The sequence below is a fragment of the Delphinapterus leucas genome, chromosome 5 (genome assembly GCF_059928025.1).
Source record: "Delphinapterus leucas isolate spDelLeu-1000000601 "Yukka" chromosome 5, BTC_Dleu_Yukka2, whole genome shotgun sequence".
In the NCBI taxonomy this organism is placed as follows: Eukaryota; Metazoa; Chordata; class Mammalia; order Artiodactyla; family Monodontidae; genus Delphinapterus; species Delphinapterus leucas.
Window position 1 is genome coordinate 856,409 of NC_143133.1, and position 12,310 is coordinate 868,718.

The following is a 12,310-nucleotide window of genomic DNA, read 5'->3' on the forward strand; positions in this document are numbered from 1 at the left end:
GGGCGGGAGCAGTGAGTGGGGAGTCCCTGTCAGCGCGGGTGGTGTGGGGCAGTGCAGGCAGGGCTGGTGGGAGCGGGTCCTCATGTGGCGCTGAGGGCTCTGGCTCCAGCCTGGGACCATGGGGGCTGCCATGGGGTGCGGGGTGGGATGGTGCTGTGCCCTGGTCCAAGGCAGACTGGCTGGGCTGGCCCAGGGAGTGGCAGAGGGACGGCAGGAGGGAGGACTGGCAGGGCTGTTACAGCGGCAGTCAGAGCTGGCTGCACAGAATGGAAAACTCTTGAGTAACAGTGGCTTGTGAACACAGGCTTTAAATGTGCTTCTGTCCTAAGGTGGTGCCCAGGCTGGGGAGGAGGCCGCACGGAGCCATTGGCCCCCATCCCTTCCCAGTGTCAGAGTACAGGGCCTGCATCCCCAAGGCTACCTCTTGGCCCAAGGTGGCTGCTGGAGCTCCAGCCATCACTGGGTCTGCAGAAGGGGGGCAGGGGTGTGTGCCTTGGGCTCAGCCATTTCCTGTGAGGAGCCTCCCTGGGAACCTCTCCAGCAACATACACCCTGCTCATGCCAACTTGGCCAAACCTAGTCACACGGCATTGTCCAACTGCCCAGAAAGCAGGAAAAGTTGGCTTTATTCTGGGGATGGGCGCCCAGCTGCCATCAGCTGTGCCCTCGCAAGAGGGAGAACCTGTCAGTGCCCAGCAGGGGCTTCTCCAAAGGGGGCCACCACACGGCTGTCTGGTATGGGGTGGGACATGGCACCCGGAACTGTGGCCTGCCTACAGGGGATGTGGCCGTGGAATGGATGGGACTTCCCCCCACCACCCCGTGGACCTGTGTGCCTCAGCTCTGCACCCTCCCCTTGAGTGACAGTCCCTGCGTCCCTGAGAATGACCTGTTTGATTCCTCCCCACCCCCTCCCTGCTACTACTCCCCTGCCTGCCCCCAGGTGCCCCGAGTTGTCTGTCCAGCCTTGCCCTTCCCCGTGGAAACACCACACCCTCCAGGAAACCGCACATAGCTGGGCAAGGTCCCTCAGCTGAGTGACACTTCAGTGGCCCAGGATGGAGACCTGGGTGCCACTCTGGGATGGGGGACATGGTAGGTCACGCTGGCTGACATGGAGCAAGGGATGGGAAGGGGGGAGGGGCACAGGAGGCTGAGTGATGGGCCAGCACCACTGGCCTGGGGAGGGCTGGGGGGCCTGGAGAGGGGGCCACAGGAGAGCTGCTGTGTGGAGGAGGGACGGAGCGGGAGTTCACTGGGTCCTGGGAGGCAAGTGAGGTGCGGCTGGGGGCACGTCTGAGATGGGGCAGAGCTGGGTTTGGCCCCTGGGGCTCATCCTTGCCTCTGCAGGACAGGGGTGGGCGCAATGGGTCCCCCCGAGCTTTGAGAAGGAATCGGCAGCGTCCGCGGCAGGAAGGAGCAGCAGCAGACCTGGCAAGGGCGCAGGATGGGCTGTGGGCGGGCAAGAGGGTGGTGTGATGGGCGGGGGAAGGGAAGGCAGCGTAGACAGCTCTTTTGGTAACTTGGGCTCTGAAAGGAGGCCACACTGCAGGCAGCCGGAAGAAGCAATCCCGGGTCGGGTGGAGACACTAGAGTGTATTTGGACTCCAGTACAGCCCGGCAAGGAGGGGTGGAGGTCCTGGGGCTGTGCCAGTCGTCATGGCACTGACACCAAAGTGGGACCGTGGGGGGACAGGAATGAGGTGCCAGCAGGGCCACCGTTGAAAGGGGAGGGGAGGGCTGCGGCAGGACGGGCAGGTGGCATGAGCCTGGTGTGGGGCGGTGGGCACTGGGCATCCTGAGCGGGGAAGTGAGCACAGTGGGCCAGGGGCACGCCGCAGTCCAGGTGTGTCCCCTGAGGGTTTGGCCGTGACTGGGTAAGGCCGAGGGTCCCCAACACGCCCAAACGGAACAAAGCTGGTTAAAGTTAAGTGGGACAGGCAGGCAGGGAAATGGGTGCAGCTGCTAGGGTGCTCTGCAAGGGTGGCAGGTCTGTTAGCAGCCCCTGCAACCCCTCCCCTTTTTAACAGGAATGAGAGCGCATCCGCTAGAAAAACTACATTTCCCAAACTCCCTTGGCTAGGAGTGGTCATGTGACCAAGTTCTGGCCAATGAGATGTGAGCAGCTGTTACATGGGCTTCTGGAAATCACCTTAAAAGGAGGGAGTTGTGCCCTTCTTTTCTCTTCCTGTTTGCTGCCTAGAACGTGGATGTGATGGCTGGAGCCTCACCCTCTATATGGGTCCATGAGGATGAGGGCTCAGCCCAGCCAGGATGAGGCAGTGGAGAGTTGGACAGAGCTGGCTCTCCAAGGACCCTGGGAAGGTGTCCTAGCTGCCCAGGGCTGCCAAAGGCCAGCATTCCCTCACACAAGAGAAAATAAACTATCTCCTTTCAACTTCTGTTCATTCAGTTTTTCTCTTTCATGCAACCAAAGCCTAACACACAGCAAGGGACCACAGCCAGCCAGCTGTGGGCTGGGCACAAGGAGGGGAGGAAGGTGGGGCTCAACAGTCCCTGGGCAGGAGACTGGGGGGCAGTGTGGGGAGGGGAGCCCCCCAAGGAGGGCTCTGGGTGCCTGTGCTTGTCCGGGCTCATACCTGCAGGGGCTGTGTCTTGCTTGCTCCTTCCACGTGATGGAAACTACTTGAGTACCATTCTGGGATTGGGGGTGGATGCTGTCTGGGGTCAGGGCTGGTCGTAGGGGCTGGAGGAGGGCCTTCCCAGAGTACATGAAGATCCTGGGGGCTGTGCCAGTTCTCATGGCACTGACAACAAAGTGGGACCATGGGGGGGACAGGGATCAGGTACCAGCAGGGCCACCACTCCCCTCCGCTTCCAGCTCAGGAACCCCAAGCTGAGAACTGGGCAGGCAGGGGCCCCCCATAGCCTATTGGGAGCAAGGGTGGTAGGGCCACCTGGAGGGTCCCTGGGGAAGCAGCCAGAGGAGCCTGCACCCCCAAGTTCCCCAGGTCCGCGGCGGGTTCTGAGCACCTGATAGGAGAGGGAGCGGGGGTGCTGGGGTGGGAGCTGGGCCTGTTGGCACCTCCGGGAGGGGCAAGGGCACCCAAGCCGGGGCCAGGGCCTGTTTCTTCCCATGTGACCATGTGCAGATACCCGCAGCTCGGATGCCACTCGAGTGTGGGGAGGCTCAGATGGGCTGACACAGGGCCCAGCACATGGTAGGCATGCACCAAAGAGAGACTGGAGGGGCCCAGGGAAGTGACAGGGAGCCGTCCCTGCGCTCGCAGCAGGGCCCGCACAGGTGCTCAGAGCAGCCCAGTGTATGCCTAGCGCGTGGGCCAATCATGGCTGTGGTATCCGCTCAGGGCTGAGTCTGTGAGCCCGGAGGTGGAGCCGGGCGGGCGCGGGGGAGGGGGGCGTTGATTCCCTGCCTCATGGCTTCCAACGGCCCCCTGCACCGGTGTCCTGAGCCGCGGGGGACTGATGTTGAAGGGTCCAGCAGTGTGGCCGCCTTGTTTCTGGGCGACCTTGGTGAGTGAGGGCAGGATGTGGGATGGGGAGAGGAAGGAGGCCGGAGCTGTCGAGTCTCGAGTCTGAAACTCCCTCCCTCCTCCTCCTCTCCTGCCCCACCGTGGACAACGCTGCAGGACCAGGCCTCGTGGAGGGTCGGGGGCACTGCCCTTCCCTGACCTCTCTCTCTGTTCCAGCAGGTTCCGGCCCAGCAAGGTGGGCTTAGGGGAGGCAGGGGACCCCTGAGGGACAGGTGTCCGGCTCCTGCAAGGTCCTGATGGTTTTGCCCTCCTCTGGCCTCTCCCCCCAGCTCCTGGAAGTGGAGGCTGTGGCTTCTTGCTTGGCAGCCCCTGGCATCCTGTTTGGGCTAAGTGCACAGTAATGCTGATGATTCGAGGCCGAGAGCCCTCTGGAACCTTCTGGAGCCTTCTGGGTCTCCTCTGTCAGCTGTCTACACCCTGGAGGCCCAGGCCTCAGGGGTGTCCTCACCCTTCTGCACCCCGGCCGGTTAGATTCGGGGACAGTCCTGCTGCCCGCAGGTTGGGTGGAGGATTCGGATGGCGGCTATAACCACCAGCTGCGAGAATACTCCGAGAATTTCAGCAGCGCCCGCCCCGAGCTGACGGGGAGGGCAGAGGCGGAGTGGTGCATGGGGCGGGGGCTCGGGTCTGAGCCAGGTGAGGAGCCGCCTGCGGGAGGCCAGAGGCCCAGGCGGCGGGGGCTGCAGCAGTGGGCAGGGCGGTCCCAGCTGCCTCCGCCCCTCCCCGCTGCGCGGTGGTCGGGGGCTGCTCCTCCCCCACCCTTTGCCCACAGGTAATGGAGAGGACAACGTGGGGCGCCCTCTCGTAGGTGAAGGCGGTGCGTGCGCGCCGCGGCTTCCCGGACTTGGGCCTGGACGGCGGTGGCTGTCACTCACCCGCCGCAGGGTCGTCCTTCTCCCCAGCCCTAGCCTCAGCCCCAGCCCTGCCCACGGTGGTGGGTGATGGGCTGAACAGCGCAGGGAGGAGTCTGAGAGCTCGCTAGTCGCACATGGAGAGGGATGTCCCCTCTGCGGGCGCAGGGCTCGGCCGCGGAGCAGCCAGGGGGCGGGGCAGGCGCACGGCTTCACCGCGCTGGCGTCCAGCGACCATGGACACCCACCTTGAGTGCCGGCGGGGCGGCGGGGGGGACCCCCTCACCGCGCGGCAGTGCCCGCGTCCCCCAGCCTCGGCTCTCGCCTCGAGTCGGCCACCCGGGCCAGGCGCCGCCGCCTCTCGCCTCCCCTCTCTCCCCAGGGCTCCAGGAGCCCGCGTGGGGACCGCGCCCAGAGCCGGGCTGCAGGCTGTTGGAGGAGAGGTGGCCGCGCCGGACTCCCGCGGGCCGGGCTCAGGCGCCGTTGGGCAGGTTGCTCCATCCCGACCAGCCCCAGCTTTCCTCCACTGGGAAGCGGCGGGAGGCCCTCCTCCTCGGGCCGGCCTGGTGCTCAGGGGAGGCCGCGCGGATGCGCATTGGGGCGGGGGCAGGGTCGGCGCCCGGCGCCAGCGCTGCCCCCAGGCCCTACCGCGCGGGCACCTTCCCGCTGGGCTTCCCTCACCCTCAAGCGCCCCGAGTGGAGGAGGGGGGAGGGAAGGGAAAGAGCGGGGACACGGGACTCCTGGACCGGAGCCTCAGCGCACACAGCACCGAGGCCGCGCGCCTGTTCCCAAGCGCGTGTGGGGACCCGGGCAACGCAGGATGGGGCAAGCTTGGCCACGGGACGCCGTGCGCCGGGTCGAGCACCCCGGAGCGCCTCGGTCGCGCCGAAGTCCCCACCGAAGGGCGGGGAGGAGGACGGGGCGCGGGCGACGCGTGAGCCTGAGGGACTTGGGCGCGCGGCCTCCTGCGGTTTATTGATTGAGTTCGGCAAAGTGCTTCCCAGAGGGCCGACCTTGGGCCCAACGCGCGCGGACAGTCGTTTATAAATTTAAAACTCTTGTAGCAATCGGCTATATACAGAGTCAGCGACCGCAGCCTTACAAAAGGGCCGACCGGCGGGCGCCCTCGGGTCCTGGGCGCGGCCTCAGGGGCGCGAGGGCCGCGTGGGGCTGCCCGGCCCAGAGTCTCGTCCTGATCCGAGGCCGTGCTCAGAGGTGCGGCGCGTAGAAGGCGGGCGCGCCGTAGGTCTGCGAGCCCAGCACGAAGGGCGACAGCACCGCCGGGCTCGACAGAAAGGGCAGCTGTGCGGCGCACACCAGGCCGCCGGGGCCGTGCGCCGGGTACCCGGCCGGGCCGTGCATGGCGATCGGCGCGCCCATGGGCGGCGACGGGCTGAGCGGGCTGAGGCCACCGGGCAGCCCCGCACCCGGCCCGGAACCCGGCCCCGGTCCCCCTCCGCCGCCGGTCGGCGCGCTGGTATCGGCGCCCGGGTTCTGCTTCTTCCACTTGGTGCGGCGGTTCTGGAACCAGATCTTCACCTGCGTCTCGGTGAGGCTCAGCGACAGCGCCAGGTTGAGGCGCTCGCACACCGACAGGTAGCGCGTCGCCTTGAACTTGTTCTCCAGCGCCACGAGCTGCTCGTAGGTGAAGGCGGTGCGCGCGCGCCGCGGCTTCCCGGACTTGGAGTCGGAGCCCGTGCGCTTCCGCTTGGGCTTCGTCGCCGTCGCCGCGCCCTGCGGGGTCGTCCCCGCGTCCCCGGGCGCCGCCGAGGCTCCCGGCGGGCCCGGGGCTCCGGGCGAGTTCCCACGGGGGCCGGGGACAGCGGCCTCATCGACAGCGCCTGGGGGCGCCTCGGCCTCGCCCTGGCAGCCCGACCCGCGGGCCCCGAGGCCGCTGCCGCCTCCCCGCGCCGCCCCCGCCTCGGGCGCCTCGTCCTCGTCCTCGTCGTCGGGCGCCTCGTCCCCGCTGTCCGCGCTCGGGCTGCGGCCACCGCCGCTGCTGTAGCCGTTGGCCTCGGCCTCGTCCGCCTTGCAGGGGTCGCCGGCGTCTGCGGGCGGGGACGGGGCGGGGAGGGAGGACAGCACAGTTAGGACCCGGCGCCCTCCCTTCCGCTCGCTCGCCCCTCCGGCGCCCTGCTCCCCTTAACGAATCCCTTTTCCTGTTTCCGTTGCTTCTCTTCTTGCCTCCCTTTCCCCTTAGCGCATTCGTTTCCCTGCCCTCTCCCCTCCTTTTCTTCTCACCCTCCCACGCTTTCTCTCTCCGTCCCCTGTGCATTCCTTCTCTCCAGAGGCCCCCCTTCCCGCCATCTCCCGAGCCCTGCGCCTTTGCCCCAGTCGGGCAGGACGGGGCCGCAGAGCTTACGGCAGAGGGAAAGATCCCATCGATCCATGGGGCAGATACAAACTTAATTAAACTCATTTTGCGTAATGTACAAACTAGTTAACGGCCATTTAATTTATTTCAGCGTACATTACCCTCCAATTACCACAAGGCTCCAACAGAGCCAGCCAATTACTGGGCACTTAAGAGTGGGCCGGGCCAGAGTCCTGGGGTAAGGTTGGAGCCCGCTGCGAGGAGGCGATTTCCGGGGACCAAAAAAGTTGCCCTGGATCCATCCCTACCTCAAGACTTGGGGCCCTGGAACTTGGCCACCCTTGGCCCCTCGGCTGAGACCCCAGCAGGTCCAGGCTGGTCCCGACCAGGGACCAGCGGGCAGTGGGGGTCTAGAGCAGTGCTGAGGCCAGCCGGGATGGGAGTTCCCACTAGGTCAAGTCTGAGCAGCATCTCCGGATCCTCCAAGCAGAGGCCCGCGCGGTGGCCGCAATGTGAATCTCAGAAATTTGGAAGAAAGCATCTGCCCCGGTCAGGGCCCAGCAGGGGTGGCGGGGAGGGGAGGGAGGGCGTTTCTATGCAGCCCCTGCTCCCACAGGTGGTCATACAACCAGGAGAGAAGCCAGGGCAAGCGCCCAACACCATGCCGCCCCGTCGGGCACCAGGCCCCGGTCAGGTTGGCACGGAGAACTGGAGAATAAAGGACAAATTCAGTCCGATTCCTCCAGGGTGACCACGGGCTGCGTGGAGGCCGGCAGGGCAGATATCCTGGCCCCCACGCATACCCCTTAGCAGGAGGAGAGACGGTCCCCCAGGTGACCCTGACAGCTCCTGCTCTGTCCAGGGGTGGGCTAAGGAGGGACCCTGACCCAGCTCCCTCCCTAAACTACCAAGAAACTGGGCCTTCCGACTGGGATGTCTTCCCCATTTGATGGAGGCTCCAGGTGGAAACTCCCAGAACCCTGGCCAGGCCGAAAGCCTGAGGGGCTCCCCTCCAGCCTTCCCGAGATTGTTCCTCTTTCATCTCCGCCCAACCGGGAGGAAGCCCAGTGCAGGTGCTGGGAGGCCCCTCGCCTGAAAAGGCCCACCCGAGCCCTGCCGGCCCTGCGCGCCTCTCCCCGCGGGGCAGAGGGCCCGGGAAGTTGGAGGGAGGAAGGGCCGGCGGAGGGGGCACCGAAAGCAATCAGGAGCCGGTCGAATGCAATTCTCGATCAATAGCGGCCCCTAATAAGTGTAATAGGTTTTAATCGAGTAATTATCCGAATTTTGACCCTATAATTTAGATGTTCGGGGGGAGTTTGCAAGGTGCTTGAAAGAGATATGCATGCAGCCGTAATGGGATATCGACCAGGCCGGGGTTGCGGGCCGCCCCATTACCGGCCGCTTTCCGCCGCTAAGCACATTTCCCCTTAACTGTAATCGAAGGGATTTAATTGTTTTTCCAGAGATAACCAGCGTTTTGTCACAATTAGTCTGATTTGTCCAAAAAAAAAAAAGAGAGAGAGCGGGAAAAAAAAAGGAAATAAAAGAATGGAGGGAGGGACGTCTCCGGAGGCTGCGGTGGGAGTGGGGAGGTCACGGGCTAGCCGCCGCGCACGACTCCCCCTCCTCTGCCACCTACTGCCCTCCAATGCCGGGGGTGCGCGGTGGCCAAACCTGGGCCGGCCATGCAGTTCGTAGCCCTGGGCCCGGCCTGGGGGAGGCATCTCGGGAGGCACCGGGCGGTGCGGGCCCTGGAGTCCGGGTCGGACGCAGGCGGCGGGAGGGCTGGTGCGGGCCCCGCGCGCTGCGAACTTTCCACCGAGCCTTGGCGCCGGGCCGGTCAGGTTCGCCGAGGGGTCCCGGGAGCGCAAACGCGTAGACGCGGCCCGTCCCTCTACCCCCGCGACCCGGCACCGGCCGTGCCCTACTCACGCGGCGGCTCAGCTCCGGTACCGGCTCCAGCTCCTCCGGCGGCGGCGAGGGCACGGCGCTCCAGCTCCTCTGAGCGCGGCGGGCGTCCCGGGGCGGCGGGGGCCGGGGCGCACGCCGCGGGCGCCACGGGGCCCAGCAGCACACAGCGGCGTCTTCTGCTGTTGAACTTGTTGGGGTCCAGGATGTCCAGCACCGAGAAGGAGGTGGGGCGCGGCGGCGGGCCGGGCCGGGCCGCCCCAGCCCCCTCGGGCGCCGCGGGCACCGTGTCGCTGGCGGCGAGCGGCGGGGCTCCGGCCCGCGGGAAGGCGGGCAGCTCAGCGCGCCCGTCCATGGCGTCCCGGGCGGCGGCGGCGGCGGGCGCGGGCGGTGCGGGCCCCGAACCGGGCCCGGGCGGCGGCGGCGGCAGCGCGGGGCCGTCCCCGGTAGCCGCCGGGCCGCTCGCGCTCATGCCGGCCTCCCGCCGCTCCGGCCGCTCGGGCCCCTCCGGCTACTGGGCTCCCATCCCCGGCGGCCCGGGCGCCGCCGCACGGTCTCGCACCGGCGGCCGCGGCCGCGGCTCGGCTCGCTCCCCGTGCCGCCCCGCGCTCGCCCGGTGCTGCCTGGCGCCGCCGCCGCCGCCGCCGCCTCAGGCGCCCGCCGCGCCCGGCCCGCTCATTTATGGCGGACCCGCCGGCGGCGCCCACGCGCCCACTCGCCGCACACACGTGCGCCCGCAGGCGGCCGCGGGCTCCGCCACCCTCGTTAGCGCGCGCGCCTAATTGGCTGCGAACGGTCCTGGGCGGAGGAGGCGGGTCCCGCGCGGGACACACGGACTGCGCCCCGGTCCCGACCGACAGACCCACAGCCCGGAGCCGGAGTGCGCTCCGCGAGCGGCTGTCGCGGTTCGCGGCGTGCCGCTGCGCCTCCGCTGGTCCGGAAACGGCGCGCCGGCCTCCTGGGCGGAGGGGGAGGGGACAGCCCCGGCTTTTAAATAATTGCGGGATCAGTCTGCGGAGAGGCCGCGGAGGCCCCCGGGCGCGCCTTAAGAGTTGGCTGGGGCATCCCGGCGGCCGGCCGGCCTCACTCCCCGCTCCCGGCGCTCGGGGCCCTGGCGCCCTGGCGGCTCCCGAGGCTTCGGTGCCCCTCGGCGGCTGGGGCGAGGAGTGGGGTCCTCGCGGGCCGACTCCCGGGGTCTTCGCCGCGTCGTCAGCCCCCTCCCAGGCGTTCCGTGGACCTCGGTCCCGCCTCTCTCCGTCGCTCCGCTCGAGGTCTCCTCCCGTGTCTCGGGGTCTCCCTCGCTCAGGGTCTCCGGCCCTCTGTCCCCTCCCGCCCCTGCGCCCTTCGCGTCGTCAAATTAGGGCCCAGCCTCGAGACCCCGCCGGGGGCGGGGCCGGCGGCCCCCAGGGTCGCTCATTAGACGTGGAATCGAAAATGGGGACGGCTGGAGGGTCCTCCCGCCCCGCCCCCGCCCCCCCAAAATGGGGACCGAAAAAATCGTACAGACGGCAGGAGGCCTACACAGAAATCGATAGCCTCAAGGAAGGAGAAACGTCGCAGCAAACCCCCCCTTCCCACGCCCGGAGAAATAAGTCCTTTGGTCCGGGTCTTTATGTGTGCACATTTGTCTACAGCGGCGAGGTTTGCACCCCAGGGCCCTGGCCCTCGGGGTGGAGACCCCGGCTGGCGTCCGTGGGCGGAAGCGCCGCTGCTCCCTCTTCCCTGCGCCCGCCAACGGGCACACCTGACGACCGCGGGACCCAGGCGGGAGCCGGCGGTGGGAGCGCGCGTGCGAGTGTCTTCAGGGTGTGCGGCTGTGTGCGCGCGGGCGTGTGCATGAGCGGTGTGCGCCGCCTCACACTGCGGTCCCCGGAGCCTGCTCTGCGCACAAGGACGGGTCCTTTGCAATTACCGCGGGCAATGATCCTTTGGAAGCAGAAATTAAAAGTTGGGAGAAATAATGGGGGACCGATTGGCTGTAATTTGGGCCAAGCTCGGACATGCTTAGCCTCGAGGAGGCGGGGGAGGGGAAGGGGAGGCGGGGGGGGGGGAGGGGGGGCAGGCAAGACCTCCCCTCCCCCAGCCGGTCCCCTCCCCCGCGTGCTGGTCGGTCCCGAGATTCCAATCAGACCCACAACACTGTGTCCTTTCTTGCCAGGACTTGATTATTCTTTATCTTTAAATTATAAATCACCTCTGGGGGAAGGAGGGTGGATAATCTCTCATCACAGAGAGGTAATTATCTCCTTCCTACCCCCACCTTCCTGGAGGGACTCTTAGGCTCTCTCCACCCCTCCCCCAGCAAAGTTTGAATATAGATGTGCACACGCATTCACACGCACTCACACACGCAAACACACGCATTCTCCAGCACGCGCCACACGCGAGCGCAAATCCATTCATGAGCACCTGGGCACACGGTGTGGAGCTTGTGGCTCACAAATGCACCCACCAGCTCCGGGCTGGTCTTGGAGGAGGGGCACACAAGGTCCCCTGTCCCCTGAGCTGCTGCCTGATCCCGCATGAGGCACAGCTACTAGGCACCCTAAGGGGCCAAGTCCCAAGGGCTGGGCCCTGACCTGGCTCTGGGTGGCCGAGTCTCAGTGTGACATAGTGTCACAAGCCTCTCAAAGGCATGCTCACGCTCCATGCCTGTCCCTCCGCAGGTCACCAGGCGAGGCACAAACGCAGCAGTCCAAACCGCCACACCTTGCTGGGTGCGCAGGGGGCGGGCAGGGGTCTGCTTTCACCCCCGTTATACGCACACGTGAGGAAGAGATACATGAGCTCTCTCGGTACAACTTTCATTCAACATGAACACAAACACACACAAAATGACGTCATATGACGTGGATGTAGTATAATGTATGGTGATTACCACTAAAGCATAGTAAGTAGAATACAATGTTAGGTACGATGTGTAATAAGCATGATGGAATACTATACTGTAATACAAAACCACACTGTGCCCCCCTCCAGAGCACGTGCCCACACTCAGCACAGCAAAGTGCTCTCCCTGCCGAGAGGGCTGGGCTGATCAGGGCTGAGTGCTGCTTGGATGAAAGCACTGTGCCTGTCCTGGAGTTTGCAGGTCCTTCCCTCCCCTTTCCTCCCTGCCCCTAAACATTCTACTGGGAGCTTGGCAGGCAGGGAATGAATTGCAAAGTCTGCAGTCTTCAGTCTGGAGCAGGGGCAGGGCAGTGGGGTGTGAGGGGGACCTCCAGAGCTACACAGGAGACCTCGGGGCGCTTTCCCACGGGGAGGGGGGTGCTGTGCCTGGACAAGGGTCAGGAAGATCGCGGCATCCTCTACTGCCCCACCCCTCTCCCATCTCTAAGGAGGAGCAACCTGTCGTGGAGATGCGCACACCCCTCCTCCTCTCCCAGATACCTGGAAACAACCTCCCATCTCCCCGACTTCAACCTAGAGCATCTGGGTCTATAAAGACGTCCTTTTGCTCCTAATCACAATTGATTGTCAATTAGACCGTCATTTGTGCAATCTCTGCCCATCTGCCATATCAGGTTATCTCCAAGCCACCAGCTTCACTTGTGGGGCCCCAGGTGGGCAGTGACAGGTGAAATCAGTGCTTAAGTTGGGGATGCCTCCACCCACCCAGTGGACAGGAAACGGCCTTCGCAGCTAAGCCCCCACACACTGCACATTAGTCAGGGCCAGATGGGGTCATTGGCGGGCTGGCGGGGGGGAGGGTGTCAAGGCA

General features: G+C 65.9%; 1 protein-coding gene across 1 annotated transcript; it reads right to left on the reverse strand.

Moving 5' to 3' along the window:
- Window positions 1–5,441: 5,441 nt before the first annotated feature.
- On the reverse strand, window positions 5,442–9,093 carry NKX1-1 (NK1 homeobox 1). Its single transcript, XM_022554969.2, has 2 exons — window positions 8,614–9,093; window positions 5,442–6,415 (listed from the first exon to the last, which is right to left on the reverse strand). The coding sequence occupies exons 1-2, from the start codon at window positions 9,059–9,061 to the stop codon at window positions 5,577–5,579; spliced, it is 1,287 nt and encodes a 428-aa protein (XP_022410677.1). The 5' UTR covers window positions 9,062–9,093; the 3' UTR covers window positions 5,442–5,576.
- Between the last annotated feature and the right edge of the window lie 3,217 nt (window positions 9,094–12,310).

Excerpts from the sequence above, each read along its gene's own strand:
- NKX1-1 (XM_022554969.2), bottom strand. The coding sequence starts at position 9,061 with ATGAGCGCGAGCGGCCCGGCGGCTACCGGGGACGGCCCCGCGCTGCCG. Across the intron at positions 6,416-8,613 it reads TACCGGAGCTGAGCCGCCGC|ACGCCGGCGACCCCTGCAAG; the intron begins GTGAGTAGGGCA and ends CCCCGCCCGCAG.